Consider the following 16,826-nt stretch of genomic DNA (forward strand, 5'->3'; position numbering starts at 1 on the left):
ACGAGGGGATAACGGTGTGAGGGGATGGGACGAGGGGATAACGGTGTGAGGGGAGGGGACGAGGGGGTAACGGCGCAAGGGGAGGGGACGAGGGGGTAACGGCGCGAGCGTTGTGAGTAATCATGAGTCTAAATTGTCGTGACCTCTTTGAGGTGAAGGTTGAAGTGACGTTGAACCTTTGAAGAAAGAGTTAAAGAGCTTTTGACTTGCGACAACTTAGACTTGCGATAGTCACGACTAGTTATTACGTTTCTGCCAACGGCAACCATTGTTTCACGCGTGCGATAATATTGCTAGTTATTATCGTAGAGCTATGATGTTTTTGACAATGACCCCAGCCCTGAGCATCAGTTTGTGTGTGTAAGGGCAGCCTTCGTAGATTAAATAAAAATAAAAATTTGGCTATTATCAATATAAATAATTCTGTAATTAAATGTGATAAATAATATAATAACGAGATCAAGTTCTCCCTTAGGTTAAATTTTATCACACGTGTGGTTTATTTCTTGAAGCTGTAATGAAATTTCCTCATCATTTATCAGTTGGGTCACTACATTTTGCCCCACCTGAGAATTTGCCCAGGTTGTGCACACGTCTAAGTGTAGTATGTGCCATAGTGGGCATAAGTGACAGCATGCACAGCTAAGCAAAGGGTGATATAGGGAGATGTTGGCAATGAGCAGATGGTGTGATGCCACATACTGGGTAACTTTGTTTCCACTTTTGCTTTCAAAACTTAGTCTACTCCTCGTGTTTGAACAGTACAAGTACCACCATTGCCTTAGGTTAACATACAGTGGTAGGTAAAGACATGGATACAGATGTGTTTTTGTGTATCAGACCTATAGGATTACACAAACTGGTGGCTGCACCAAACAAATCTTTAATGCCCTACAGTGACTTTTCTGCCCTTCTCAAATCATTCACTGTCTATTGGTAGAAAATACCTTGTTTACAGTTTTGCAGTTGTTTTCGTTGACAGATTGCCAACATCATATGCAACAGCAGCTATAACACGAATGGAGATACCTAGTTTATAAGCGAGCTCAAACATAACTATACGTTTCACTGCTGACACACAGAGATTGTAATCTTATCGGGGTGATTCAGTAGATACAGTCTTGGATTTCATACTTGTGTGTCGCAGTTCTTATTCAAGTCTTATTTCATGTTACCTTTCTTAAAAATTAGAGTGCCTTCGAGTGTTTTGTGATATGGCCTTGTTCTGTTGACGTTGGCACTTGGAGTGTCTATGCACCTGTGTGTAACTGTACTTCATCCAACTGTATCTTTTAATGTCTTGCATTCATTCTACCTATGCAGGACAATGGTTGCACCAGTCCCCTTTACCTACCAGCCCAGCATACGTTAATATTTCTAACAGTACATGATAGCGACTGTACAGACTCGGCTAACGTTATTCTTTCTGCCCGTAGAGGATTGCGGCTGCACCACTGATCTCTATATACTAACTGGATAGCGGTTAGCCAATCCATGGTCGGTAAGAAAGCAACGCCACCGTGCCACTATCCGCCATCTTGCATCCGCTCCTCAAAGCTGAACTCTGCTGGTGTGCGCTCAGCAACTTTTCAAATGGATTATGACGAAATGCTGCTTATTTTATCATTCTCATTGGCATGAAAACAAACTTTGATTAACACACGACAGAATTTATATATGTATATGTATGGATATATATATATATATATATATATCAGGAGTAGATAATAGGGAAGGAGTGTGACATCAATAAATAAGGGAAATTCGTCATTTACTAGCCTTATAATACCTACGATGTACTACGCGTAACTCATCCAACTTGAGCTCAAATCGTACACAGTACATTCCGCCTAGCATATACGTGCCGAAATGGTTTTCTCCTTACCACACCAATCCGGAGATATACAGACTAAAAGTAGCGACACGATTGGATTCTCTTGCGCAATCACAAAAGTATTCCCGCGAACTTAGCAAACAAAAGGCAGCTCTAAACGCATCTGTCCTCACCTCGCCGAGGCGGTGTGGCTCGCAGGAGGGATATGTCGGTTGGCCGTGCGTAGCAGTGGGAGGGGTATACTGAAACTGTATGCCGGCGTGTTATTGTGCCTGGAGTCCAAAAGTTATCTCGTCCGAGTGTGCGTCGAATGTCCAAATCTCCCAGCGAGCCACACCGGTCTCGCCGTATAACGTGAGCGGACAGTGCCGTTAGTAGCTGGCCTTTTGTTTGCAAGATTTGCGGGGTAATACTTTTGGTAGTTGATGGCCAAAGAATGGCATAAATCGTGGCGTACGTTTAGTCTGTATCTCCGGATGCTGCGTGTTATACGAGAACACGATTTCGCACGATGCTAGGGAATGTATCTGTTTACGATTTGAGAAGCTCAAGTTGGATGAAGTTTACGCGTTAGAATACTGTAGAGTATTATAAGGCTAGTAAATGACGATTTGCCCTTTGTTTATTGATGTCACACTCCTTCCGCTAATATCTACTCCTGATATAATATATAATATCGTTTAATCTCTCTTCTCTCTCGCTGTTATATATATGATTATGAACAAATTGTATTCTGAATGTCCGTGGTACGTCATAGCGCCTGCACGTTTTTGGGATGTGGTTGGAAATTTTGATCGTGGACTTGTTTGTAAAAAGTAAAGGGAATGAGCGGAGTAGATGGAGCACGAAGGAGGGGTTTGGTGTTTTTGTGAATGCCGGGCAATTTTGTTGCGTGACAAATATATATATATGTAATTTTGACAAGGCGAGAGAAAGAAGAGACAAGACAATATGGATCTTCATACAAGAGGTTTCTGCCTAGGATGTCGCAAGTTACCGTGAAACCGCTATTTATGATAAATACTTGAACTAGAAGTGGTGTCACGGTGAGCCCAGTAGCTGTATACTATAGCCCGCGTTCAGTAAGCTGCACGCGAAAGTTACTCGAACGCGGCGCTATAGTACTTTAGAGCTAGGTGCCCAGTGCTACAGCTAAATGGCCTCACGAAGATTCTATCCAGTTAGTATACAGAGATCACTGCAGGCTGAACAGACCTTAGCTAACAAAAACCTTTCCTACCCCCTAACAGGACGGGACTCACAGCCATAGCTAATTTTGATCTTTCTAAGCCGTACAGTGCAGTCTGCAGCAGCATAGCCATGTTGTAATCTTTCCACCCGACAGGACGGCGGCTGGCACGTGCCAGGAGACGTGCAAAGGCGTGTTCGTGCTGTGTTCCGATTTCGTTCATTGCATGCGGGCATGCTGGCAGGCCACTGATCAGGTCAGTTGGTGAACATCATTGAACGAGACGGCCGGCTGTACAAGTGTTTCGATGGACATGAGCACTGACCAGACGATGAAAGAAATAGCCGGAGTGTGACCGAACATGTACAGTTCGTTACGCCCACTTAGTAGTTAGAGGTACACTTGTCGCACCCACCTTATCATTAAAGGTCGAATGCCGTCAAGCCTCGCGTGTATCACCGTACACTCGTCTGTCAAGCTCACCTGTAGCTACAGTTGACTTCTCACACCCCACCTGTATTACCTCATGGGGTCGTTGTCTATCGATGTACTACACGATATGTACCGACGAGTAGGCATATATGTATACACAAAGTGTACCAAACTTGTCTACAGAGTGTACCTAAACCCTAACCCTAACATACCTCATATAAAAATATTAAAACTAATACTCGAATACAACTAAAAACTACCTCAAGGTTTACATATCGGGTAGTACCCTACGATACGAACATACGACCCCATCTTGCTGTATTTTTACAAGGTACTTATTGTCACACCCAGCTGTATTTACAGGTAATGCTCTCGTGCCCCTCCTGTAGTTACGGTATGATTATCCTTGTACAATGACAAGGTTTAGCCTTGAAATAAAGAAACAAAAAGTGACTAGATTTTGCCCATACTACTTGAAAGAAAATGATCAACCAGCAGTTAGGCTAATGTTTGCGTAAGCTCATTGATAGGTTATTGGTGCCAATAGTGAGGACTGCTCTCAAGAAAATAGTGGTATTAAACCAAAATTACACTGAGTTGATACTTCCTATGGTAAAAAAACTTTGAAAATTAAACAGAAATCAAGCAATTTTCTGTACCCGTGCTACCATAGAATTAACGTGAAGGAAAAATGAATGACCTTAAACACTAGGGTCCACTAGTTCTATCAGATTTTATGTATTTCAACAGTCACGATCAGTGGGAAAAACACTGTTAAAACCTGTACCGCAGCTTTAAACAGCTGAGTCGGCAGACCAAATCACGAAGGCCTCGTCGTGAATCGATGCCGACGAACTGTCCAGTCGAAGTATTCTTGCGCGGCCCCTCCAGGATCCACTTCGCAACCGTTGATCGCGTGACGATTGCTGATGTGGCTGCGTTGCTCACTTCCTGGGAAAAGCCTTGTCCGATGAAATCGATTAAATGTCCAGTCATGAAAGTACTTTTCCTCCCGCAGGGCCCTCCTCCACTACTAGGATCACTCGGCGCCGTGTCGCGTGTTACAACCTCACTACTGTGTTTCGTCGTGTCTCCTCCTCTCTCCAGGTTAATCACTCACGCTAGTGACTCGACGTGATTCAACCGCTACTAGTGTTACGCGTTGGAATGTCTCCTCTCATCTCCAGGAATCCACTCGCCTTCGTGACAACCGCTACTGTGTTCGCGTGTTCTCCTCCTCGCTTCTTCTTAGGAATCAACTTCACGCGATGACGCGTGACAACCGGCTACTGTGTTCGCGTGTTACTCCTCCTCCTCTCCAGAATCCACTCAAGGCGCGTGATCGCAGAATAAGTCGTGACAACCGCTACTGTCGTTCGCGTGTCTCCTCTCCTCTCCTCAGGATCCATTCACGCGTTGACAACCGCCCTACTTGTGTTCGCGTGTCTCCTCCTCCTCTCCAGGAATCACTCACGCGTGGACATAACCGTACTGTGTTTCGCGTGTCTCTCCTCCTCTCCCAGTGAATCCACTCAACGCCGTTGTCCGGATCGCCATGCCACTCAACCGTTACTGCTGTCCTCGCGCTGCCTCTCCTGCCTCCTCTCAGGAATCCACTCTGCGCCGTGACAACCGCTACTGTGTTCGGTGTCTCATCCTCCTCTTCCAGGAATCCACTCTGCGCGTGACAACCGCATCTACTGCTAGCTTCGCGTGACCATGCCTCTCCTCCTCCCTTCTCAGGAATCCACCATCCTAGCGCCTGCTGACAACCGCTAACTAGTGTTCGCGTGTCATCTCCTCCTCATTCCAGAGAATCCACTCTCGCTTGCGCTGACAACCCCGCTACTGTCTTCGCGACGCCCACCATGGTCTCCATCCACTCTCAGGACATCCATCACGCGTGAACAACGACCGCTACGTGTTTGGCGTGTTCCCTCCGTCCTTCTCCAGGACTCCACTCACGCGTGACAACTGGCTACTGTGTTCTGCTTGCTCTCCCCCTCCTCTCCAGAATTACTGCTGCCACCGTCGATCGCGTGACAAACCGTACTGTGTTCGCGTGTTTCCTCCTCCTCTCCAGGAATTCCACTTCCAGCGCAGTGATCGCGTTGACAAACCGCCTACTGTGTATCGCGTAGTCTCCTTCTCCAGGAAATCCACTCAGCGCAGTAGATCGACGTGACCCAACCGCTACTGGTTCGGTGTCTCTACTCCTAGGAATTCACTCTCGCGCGTGATGATCGCGGCTCACTGGACAACCGCTTACTGTCGTCGCGTGTTACTTCCTCCTCCTCTCCAGAGAATCCACATCGCGCAAAATGAATCCGTGACAACCGCTACTTGTTCGCGGTCTCCTCCTCCTTCCAGGAAATCCACTCGGGCGTGATCGACGTGACAACACGCTACTGATTGTCTTTCGCGTGTCTCCTCCTCCTCTCAGGAATCCACTCGCCACGTGGAACACCGCGCATTACTGTTGTTCGAGTGTCCTCCTCCTCTCCAGGAATCCGACTTCGCGCAAGTGAGTCGCGTGCGACAACCAAGCTACTGTTAGTTCCCGTGTTCTCCCACTTCCTCTTCAGGAATCCAACTCGCGAGTGATCGCGTTGCACAACGCTACTGTGTTCCGCGTGTCTCCTCCTTCCTCCTTCATCCAGGAATCAACTCGCGCAATCGTGATCTGTGAAAAAATTGCTGACAACCGCTACTCGTAGTTCGCGTGCTCTCCTCTCCTCTCCAGAGGAATCATCAACGCGAAAAAGCGTGACTCGTTGTGAAACCGCTACTGTGTTTTCGCGTCGTCTCCTTCCTCACTCTCAGGAATCCACTCGGCGCAAGTGATCGAGTGAACAAACCGCTTACTGTGTTCGCGTGTCATCTCCCCCTCTTTCGGAATCCATCGCAGAACGTTGACAACGGCCTACTGTAGTTCCGCCGTGTTCCATCCTCTCCAGGAATCATCACTGCGCAGTGAATCGTGTGACAACCGTAACTGTGTTCGCGTGTCTTCCCTCCTCTCTCCAGGAATCCACTTGCGCGTGACAACCGCTACTGTGTATCGCGTGTTCTCCTCTCAGGAATCCACTCGCGCGTGATCGTGCTGGACAACCCGCTACTGTGTTCGCGTGTCTCTACTCCTCTCCAGGAATCCACTCAGCGGCGTGATCGATGTGACAACCGCTTTTACTGGTTCGCCGACATGATCCTCCTCTCCTCTTCCAGCGAAATCACTCGCGAGTGAATCGGCGTGCAAAACCGCATACTGTGTTCGCGATGTCTCTCTCTCTCCAGGATCACTCGCGGGCCCCGTGATCGCGTTGACACCGCTACTGCATATGGTGATCGCGTGTTTCTCTTACTCCAGGATTCCACTCACGCGGTCGACTGTCGCGTGACAAACGCACTAACTGGTTCGCGTGTCTCCCCCTCCTCTCCAAGAATTCCACTCGCGCTGTGAATCGCGTGCAACCGCTCACTGTGCTTCGCGTGTTCCTCCTCTCTCAGGATCCACTCTAGCGCGTGACAACCAGCTGCTGTGTTCGCGACTGTACTCCTTCCTCCTCTCCAGGAATCCACTCGCGCGTGACAACCGCTACTGTGTTCGCGTGTCTCCTCCTCCTCCTCTCCAGGAATCCACTCGCGCGTGACAACCGCTACTGTGTTCGCGTGTCTCCTCCTCCTCCTCTCCAGGAATCCACTCGCGCGTGACAACCGCTACTGTGTTCGCGTGTCTCCTCCTCCTCCTCTCCAGGAATCCACTCGCGCGTGACAACCGCTGCTGTGTTGTGCTTGCAGGGCGTCGGAGGGCAAGACGGTGGAGATCCCGTACCGCGGCGACGTCGCACACACGCTGCTCGACATTCTCGGCGGCATCCGCTCGGCATGCACGTACGTCGGCGCGGGCAAGCTGAAGGAGCTCAGCAAGCGCACGACCTTCATCAGGGTCACGCAGCAGGTGAACGAGGTGTACGCGCCGCACTCCGTGCCGACGACGCGCGCCGCGCAGACGATGCCGACGAAGACCGCCCTTCCCGCCCCCTAGTGGCGACTGCGAGAAGTACGGTGCCCCGATCGGATGTTTTTTTCTTTTCAGCCGGGCCCCCCAGTTGACTCCCGTGTTGCAGTGGCGTCTGTGCGCTGTAGATCGAGAGTGCTTGGCTTGTTTCCCCTTGGTTTCCCCGCATGAGCGTGCCTTGGTTTTGGCGTAACCCTATTTTTTGCAGGTTTTGTGAATATTATTGTTAATTGTAATCCGTTATCAGGTAGTAGGGCCTGCTGTTGTTGAATTGTATGCAGGCTAATTGGAATTTACAATTGGATTAATAAAACAATCCTACACCATTACATGCAAGCATATCATATAGTGAAGTGATTGCATTAAACATTGTCAGCAGAAAATTAGAGGATAAACACACACGATTTACTATTCAAACACAATAATCATGAACTAGTTTGATGTATTATTTCTAATATTGTGATACAGTATCAGTACTTTTAATGCATTCATATTTCTAGTAAACCTTAATATAAATCACACCCTGATATCAGTGTCTCTCCACGTTTCGTACATGGTACATGTACATAATTTCAGATAGCTAAACAATTGGTAGAGAGGAGTTGATTCTAAAATCAATATTTTATCTTATGTAATCATTTCATTCAGATGTTTGAAGCACACAAGTTGATTAGTTCTGGTCAAGCCTCGTTTGTCGTGTTTGTGGAAAGAAAAGGATGAGCCGTCCGATCAGTAGTCGAGTATCTAGGCTAGGCCGGGAAGATACAACATCTAGCATGAATATTGTGATTTTATGAGAAATCCTTGCGTGTTTCACTAACATCTAAATGGTGAAATAGCCACATTATACGTGAAATTCTGAGAGTAAATGTTACAATTGAGTGTGACGCTTGATCTATATTGACTCCTAATGTAAGTGAAACAGCGGCATCATGTGCTAGTCAGCGACATAGGTGTGCGCACAGTGGGCCGTGCTAGCTCTATACTGAGCTAATTTAATGTGTTTTCGAAAATTAATTTTTAAGATACAATTTAAAACGTATAATTGATTTTTTAAATAGAAGTTGAGATCTGACATTAAATTTGGAAACAATATAGGTCCTTGTATGGTTCAACTAATGTTTTGCTTACTACTGTGCATTGATTTCGTTATGGTTGTGTAAACAGTAAATACACGTGATGATTGTATCATCAGATGAAAAATTATGCTTGTAACAGATGTTTTTAACTAGAGGTAAATCGTGGAGTATTTTTATTTTGTTGTGACAGTACAGTGACAACAGTGCAGTGGAGCAATCGACCATATATTTGTGGTCATTTCATTGTCTGTTCACAGTTTGATAATGGCAGTGCCAGTAAATGGATTTCTAAACATTCACATGCATACCTCCCAGCCATTTTTAGGACAAAATTTGAATTTTATAGAAAATGTGGGGGAGAAATCTAGGAATCGGAATTAAGCAGCCAGCTGTTCACATATTCACAATCTAACCTTTCACCTGGAAGGTTTCATTTTAATGAATCTGTACCATTTAATTAAGTTCATAATTTAAATTACACTACAGAACATAATAATAACAACAATATCCAGTAATTATGATGTGCTACTCACTTGAGATCAATGATGAAAAACCGGTCAAGTGTTTCTCACCGAAATCTGGCTAACAAATCTGCTTTTGTCAATGGTCACTTCGACTCCCTACATGACAAAAATGTTTGGGTTTGGTGTAGGGGTTTCAATTCGGGGGAAGGAAAGAAATGATAAAAAGTCTGTCAATCTCCCTTGTTCCAGGCAACAGAAAATGCTTTTGATCGGCGAACATTACATCAGTTTGTATAAATGAAGCAATAACAACTTGTTATAAGCCAGTCTTGCCTTCAATATTTTGTATGAGGCCTTATCTACTATGAGGCTAGGGGGTCCAGGAGCATGCATCAGCCCAGTATATTACATTTACACACATTTTCTACTGGTCACGATCACACTCTAGATAGATGAGTCAAAATGTAGGAGTTGTAGGATCGTATAAAAAATATAGAAAATTTATAGGAAATGTCTGGGAGGCATGCTGTCTGACTCCTGTCTGTTATGACATGAAATTACATCAATGGCATTGCCACCAAATTATATTGTGCAACTAGTTCGCATAAAAACAGAACAGACAAATTTACCTTACAATTTTACAAAAGTTTCACGAACACCATTGTTACAAGCATACCCACCGCCACTAACTGAAACCGGCAGTAACAGGAATCACGGACCAACTTCATCCATGCCACTAACTTATGTAGATATCTCAGGCGCACACGTCACAAACGTGGCCTCGCTTTGGCAGGCTCGTCTTCTGCTGAGTATTGTTCGGGTGCTTTTCGCTTGCTAGCTTGCGGGGTGGGATTATCATCCACTGACAATTGCGTGCCGTCATCTGCTAGCTTCTCAAAGGCAAACGCGCAGTAGATACCTTGAAGAACAAATGGTAAACACCAGACGTAAGATCAGAAGTTCCCTATTATGTCTGTCAACTATGAGCTGCCAATTTCAATTAATATATCGCTTTCGCTGGCGTGTGGGATTTACCCGCTTACAATATATTCAATTTGCCTACGTTTGTGGTAATATATCACACAAGTGATACAACAATGAATTTATAGTTTGCTATGTATCAGATATACTTTTGCAATATTTTATAAATTGCTACAGTTTTTTAATGCCCCCCAGCACATCCCAAGTACATTTTAAAACTTCATTTAGGATAATTTTATTTAATATAAAATTATCAATAAATAAATACAAATACATTTCGTTCAAAAGATCAAGACATTATTTACTAGCAAGACATAATTAGTAATTGGTTCATTTAATTCAATTGATATTCAATTTAATTTCATAGCATTCTCTTCATAGTTATTCAAAAAATAACCTAGTAATTTCATTCGAGGCAATTATAATGCAGAAATTAGGATGCAATAAAATACATCATGTAGTATACTCACTTGTAGCTTCCCATTCTGATTTTGATAGTGTTCCCTGTATAAGATAAAAAATGTTTCTTATACATGAACATGCAGATTGATTAATGAAATTTCTCAATTGTTCACATTTTAGTACCCGACTAAAACTAAGCAAATACATGTGATAAGACATATTTCTTAAGTATAAATTGACATTATATGTTACTTTAAACATTTAGCTCGAAAGTTCACATAGTTAGACCATATAAATCAACCATATATTAGCATAAATGCTGTTTCTTGGGTGTGCTACTGCACTATCTATTCGGTGCAAACAGTCTATACATTGGATTATCTCAGATGATGACAGAGAAATGTACAGAAATAGGATGAGTTACGCGTAGTAAATCGTAGGTATTATAAGGCTAGTAAATGACGAATTTCCCTTGTTTATTGATGTCACACTCCTTCCCTATTATCTACTCCTGATATATATATATATATCGTTTATCTCTCTTTCTCTCGCTGTATATATATATATATATGACACAAATGTGATGTCGTGTACGTCATACGCCTGCAGGTTTTCGGGATTGGTTGGAAATTTTGATGTGGACTTGTTTTGAAAAAGTAAAGGAGAGCGGGGTAGTGTGAGACGAATGGAGTTGGTGTTTTTGTGAATCCGGGCAATGTTGTTGGTGACAATATATATTATATGTATATTTACAGCGAGAGAAAGAGAGACAAACAATATGATCTTCTATACAGAGAGGTTTTGCCTAGGATGTCACAAGTTCTGTGAAAACCCTATTCTATGATAATACTTGAACTAGGAGTGGTGTCACGGTGCCCAGTAGCTCTAGTACTATAGCCCGCGTTCAGTAACTGCCGCAGGTTACTGAACGCGGGCTATAGTACTAGAGCTAGGTGCCCAGTGGCTACAGCTAATGGCCACTGAGATCTATCCAGTTAGTATACAGAGATCACTGGGCTGAACAGACTTAGCTAACAAAAACCTTTCTACCCCTACAGGACGGTGACTCCACAGCCATAGCTAATTTTGATCTTTCTAGCCGTACAGGACAGTAGCTGCACAGCCATAGCCAATGTTGGTCTTTCCACCCGAACAGGACGGCGGCTGCACGTGCCCAGGAGACGTTGCAAAGGCGTTCGGTGCTGGTGCCGATTTCGTCATGATGGGCGGCATGCTGGCAGGCCACGATCAGTCAGGTGGTGACATCATTGAACGAGACGGCCGGCTGTACAAGCTGTTCTATGGCATGAGCTCTGACACAGCGATGAAGAAATACGCCGGAGGTGTGGCCGAATACAGGTACGTTCGTTACGCCCCACTTGTCGCACCCACCTGTATTTACAGGTGTGCTCGTCAGGCCTCGCGTGTAGTCACCGGTACACTCGTCAAGCTTCACCTGTAGCTACAGGTATGCTTCTCACACCCCACCTGTATTTACGCTCAATGGGTCGTTGTCATATCAGGTACTACAGATATGTACCCGAGGTACATATATGTATACACAAAGTGTACCAAACTTGTACTACAGAAGTGTACCCTAACCCTAACCCTAAACATACCTCATATAAAAATATAAACATAATACTAAACAACCTAAAACTACCTCGGGTACATATCGGTAGTACCTGATACGACAACGACCCCATCTGCTGTATTTACAGGTAAACTTGTCACACCCCAGCTGTATTTACAGGTATGCTCATCGTGCCCCTCCTGTAGTTACAGGTATGAATTACACTGTACAAATGAAAGGTTTAGCCTTGAAAAAGAAACAAAAAGTGACTAGTATGCCCATACTACTTGAAAGAAAATGCCAACCAGCAGTTTAGGCTAATGGTGGTAAGCTCATTGAAGTTATGGTGCAATAGCTGAGACTCCTCTCAAGAAAAAATAGTGGTAAAACCAAATTACCACGAGTTGTACTTCCTAGGTGAAAAACTTGAAATTGACATAAACCCAAGCAATTTTCTGTACCCGTGCCTACCATAGAATAAGTGAAGGAAAATGATGGACCTTAAACCACTAGAGTCACTAGATTTCTATCAGATTTTATGTTTCAACACACGATTCAGTGAGGAAAACACTGTTAAAACCCTGATACCGCAGCTTTAAACAGCTGGTCGGCAGCCAAATCACGAGGCCTCGTCGTGAATCGATGCGACGAACTGTCCAGTCAGAAGTATTTCTGCGCGGCCCCTCCAGGAATCCACTCGCGCGTGATCGCGTGACAACCGCTACTGTGTTCGCGTGTCTCCTCCTCCTCTCCAGGAATCCACTCGCGCGTGATCGCGTGACAACCGCTACTGTGTTCGCGTGTCTCCTCCTCCTCTCCAGGAATCCACTCGCGCGTGATCGCGTGACAACCGCTACTGCATGTGTTCGCGTGTCTCCTCCTCCTCTCCAGGAATCCACTCGCGCGTGACAACCGCTACTGTGTTCGCGTGTCTCCTCCTCTCCAGGAATCCACTCGCGCGTGATCGCGTGACAACCGCTACTGTGTTCGCGTGTCTCCTCCTCCTCTCGTGGAATCCACTCACGCGTGATCGCGTGACAACCGCTACTGTGTTCGCGTGTCTCCTCCTCCTCTCGAGGAATCCACTCACGCGTGATCGCGTGACAACCGCTACTGTGTTCGCGTGTCTCCTCCTCCTCTCCAGGAATCCACTCACGCGTGATCGCGTGACAACCGCTACTGTGTTCGCGTGTCTCCTCCTCCTCTCCAGGTCACCACTACTCGTCACATTCGGCGGTTGGAGATTTATTGGCAGTTTTTAGCCTGCGCCACTCGCAGTATGCGCGGCCATATCCAGTTCATGACAGGATATTATTAAACTATATTTACTTGGTTTCCCTGTGCCATCTGCCCCATGGTTAGAGTGCGACCGAAGCCGCGCGCTTACAAGTCGCCTCTATATCTAGAGTTCATGAATTGCCGACACACGCACTTCCCACGGGATTTGCGCGACTTCGACAGCCAAGTCGTAGCCGCCGGCCGGGTGGACGCAGATAGCGGGCTATTTGTAGACTGTAACTCTGTTTACACTACCACACGTCGCGCGCACACACGCACGCACGCAACTGCACGCACGCGCACGGCACGCACGCCTACACACACACACACACACACACACACACAACACCACACACAAACAAACACCACACCCACGTACACATCGCCGTTCCGCTCTGTATATAGCGCGGACACAATACGCCTCGTTATTTACAAGGCGGCCGCATGAAGCCCATCTCTCTAGCCACTGCGCACTATGCTCAGCAGGCTCAATTTCATAATTTCCGGTAGTTTGTCAAAAGCTGTAATCGCGCGTTGTTGCAATAGTCTTCTCGTGTTCACGCCGCAAGATCTTACACAGCGTTGTAGTTAGCACGCTGCAACTATCACACTACGACGCACACCACACACACAACACACAGCACCACACACACACACACACACACACTACACACACGCACTGCACGCACGCACGGCACGCCACACACACACTACACACACACATTACCACACACACACACACCCACAACACAGCCTCGAGTCAGAGCAGAGGAGATCTGATGAGCGAGAGAGAAGAGAGAGATTCGCAGATGCTAGAGAGCAGAGTAGCAGATCTTATCTTCATGGCACGAGAGAGAGAGGAGAGACTGCCGAGCCGCGGCGATGCAGAGAGAGAAGAGATAGAGAGAGAGAGAGAAGAGGAATGAGTCTAGCGTTTCCTACATGAGAGTTGATTAGGCAACGACGGTCTGAGCGCAAAAGAGCGCTTGCCCACCGGTTGCGGGCTCTCTCGACGCGCTAAAATTTCTGCCGACAAACATTCGCAAGCCACGTACAACGATCACTCGAAGTGTATTAGCTAATGCCCGACAAACATGTGCACGTGCATGAGAACAAACTTCCATTGTGCGCCACGAATCTGTGATCTGTTTGGCAAAGCGGGCTTCTATTCTTTCTCGGTAGAAGTTTCGTCAGCTTACAATGCCGAGCGGAGAGAGAGAAAGAGTACGCATGCAAAATCAGTGGCTAGGGGGGTCGCGGGGCATGCCCCTGGAAAATTGTTGAATTGAGAAGCTCTGAGATGCAATCTGGGAACACTCTGTGTAGTAAATTTTGAATGCACTGCACGATGGGGTGAAATATTTTGTTTTGCATGGGCAAAGCCATCGGAAAATTCAAAATAATAATACCAAAATGTAGGGTGGAATTTGCTGGTTGCTTGGTTCCAAAATCGAGTTCACCTCTGCTAATAAATTAAAATTTTTTTTTGTCACATTGACAATGGCAGGAGCTGGTCGGTAAGTGTACCAGTCTACTCTACCTCTTGCATAGGATCTGGGTTTCCTGCCCCGTAATTAATTGCGTTGGAAATTAATTCACGATTTAATTCACGATTAAGATTTCTTGATGAGCTAGAAAACACTCGGATTTAAAGTATGAAATGAACATATTGTGCCAGCTTAGCCTTACACCCAGTTGGTTGGGAATTGATTGTCAGTTCAGATGCAAAATATTCAACAGCAACAGGTTATCACACCATAGATTTAATCCTTTCTCCCCTCCTCCTTCTACAGCTTCTACCTTTCTCATTCTTCACTAGTTCTCCCTTACTAGTTCCATACTCTAAACTTCTCCTCCCTCCTCCCTTACACTGCTCATTCCTAACCTGTTACAGAACTTGGTATTTTACACAAACCCTTCAAGTGTACAAATCCTAATCGTAAACACAAAGGGACGAAGCTGTCATTGGTCGCGAGTCGGCACCATGCGGGGGGCGGGGCTTGGGGCGGGGCCGGGGCGGGGCCGGGGCGGTCCTATCTCAGATATTTCGCACTCGTCAGATATTTCGCGCGACAGCGGGGCTGGACGATAGCCTGGCGGGCCGCTTGGAGTGGGAGAGAGAGAAAGAGAGTTCGCGAGCGAGAGAGGGAGAGAGAGCGAGAGCAAGAGACACACACACACAGAGAGGCAGGCACAGTACAGACATGTCGGACGGCAACAAGCCCGACAGCATTCTCGTCTTCGGTGGCAACGGTCAGATGGGCGCTCCGGCCGTGGCGTTGCTTTGCGCTCGTGTTCGCGCCACGCGCCGCCATGACGAATCGGTCTGCCGCGGTAACTGGTACTGGGACCACGCGCCCCGCACCGTGGAGACGCACGTGCGGCACGTCGTCGGCGACCGCGCGACGCTGGCGACGTGCGACGAGTTCCGGCGGCTCGTCGACGAGACGGGCAAGTTTAACCTGGTTTGTGGACTCAGTGCCTACCTTACCGGAGTTACATCACGAGCATCTGGGGAAATCCTCAAGGGGGGGAGCGTGGCGTACGTGTGTGTGTTGTGTGTGTGTCACCCTATGTTCGTGTGTCGCGTGTGTGTGTGGTGGTGTGTGTGTGTGTGTGTGTGTGTGTGTGTGTATAGTGTGATATGTGTATATGGTGGCAGCTGTGTGTGTCGTGTGTGTGTGTGTTGTGTGTTGTGTGGTGTGGTGTGTGCTGTGTGGTGTGTGTGTGTTGTGGTGTGGTGTGTGGTGTGTGTGGTGCTGTTGCGTCGTGCTGTGCGTAATGTGACGAACGGCTGCAGCGCCGTGTGCGTGCCAGTGCGTGTCGTGCGTGTGTGGCGCGTGGCAGGGCGGTTGAACGCCTGTGTGTAAAGCGCGCGTGTATGTACGCACACCATTAGAGAGTGTGCGAGCACTCCGTAATTATTGGGAGTTACGAAGTATTAGGTAGGGCGTTAGTACCAGTTATTTATGGTTATGTTTATCGACGATGCATCTAGTGTACGGGTTTCCTAAAGGTTTAATTATAACCCTGGGGCAAGCTATACATACATTACTTCAGAGACGGCGATCCGTGATGGAGTAATTTTGTGGCCAACCACATCTGGGCAATAGCAGGCTTTAATCCGATTCAAGATTCAGTTTTAAATAAAAACACTACAGGTAGGTATTACAGTGTGCTATCGGGGTAATAGGCACCGATAGGGGTCACTAGCTGTACCCTATATACATTTCAACTTGTACTTTTCATTGGCAATTTATAATAATCGAAACACCAAATTGCGCAGAGAAAAAATATATAAACGCAGGCACAGAGAGAAGTAGTCCAACAACGTGCCCTGGAGATTCTTGGTAGACTATTCAAATAACAAGGATGTTCTGAAAATTTAAATTTACAGCAGTGTCTCGTCACATGCCTGGCACCTCGGAGCCAGCTTTGAGGCTCGCTCATATGCCAAGCTCAAGCTAGGAGTTGATACAGCTGGTGCTGGGGCAGTATTATAAATAGGCACAGGACAAAGACCCTATAGTTCTTTGGGTCTTTTTGACCCTAGGCCCTAGGTGACCTAGGTTTTGG

At 46.4% G+C, this 16,826-nt stretch overlaps 3 protein-coding genes across 3 annotated transcripts in view; 2 read left to right on the top strand and 1 right to left on the bottom strand.

Annotated features, from left to right (window-relative positions):
* LOC106815828 (GMP reductase 2-like) overlaps positions 1-7,500 on the top strand; it is a 14,384-nt gene extending 6,884 nt beyond the window's left edge. The window contains exons 6-7 of the mRNA XM_014820346.1: positions 6,604-6,695; positions 7,254-7,500. Of these exons, the coding sequence (XP_014675832.1) occupies positions 6,604-6,695; positions 7,254-7,500 (339 nt within the window). The remainder of the gene's footprint in view (positions 1-6,603; positions 6,696-7,253) is intronic.
* A 1,194-nt stretch (positions 7,501-8,694) lies between these two features.
* LOC106815829 (mRNA cap guanine-N7 methyltransferase-like) overlaps positions 8,695-16,826 on the bottom strand; it is a gene marked incomplete in the record, with an annotated part of 36,246 nt that continues 28,114 nt past the window's right edge. The window contains 2 exon segments of the mRNA XM_014820347.1: positions 8,695-9,935; positions 10,468-10,501. Coding sequence (XP_014675833.1) covers positions 9,784-9,935; positions 10,468-10,501 — 186 coding nt within the window.
* The window catches only part of LOC106815830, a 5,346-nt gene continuing 3,897 nt past the window's right edge, over positions 15,378-16,826 (top strand). Inside the window, exon 1 of the mRNA XM_014820348.1 lies at positions 15,378-15,780. Coding sequence (XP_014675834.1) covers positions 15,455-15,780 — 326 coding nt within the window. The 5' untranslated portion in view covers positions 15,378-15,454. The remainder of the gene's footprint in view (positions 15,781-16,826) is intronic.

Source organism: Priapulus caudatus, unplaced genomic scaffold (genome assembly GCF_000485595.1).
Source record: "Priapulus caudatus unplaced genomic scaffold, Priapulus_caudatus-5.0.1 Scaffold1213, whole genome shotgun sequence".
Taxonomy (NCBI): domain Eukaryota; kingdom Metazoa; phylum Priapulida; class Priapulimorpha; order Priapulimorphida; family Priapulidae; genus Priapulus; species Priapulus caudatus.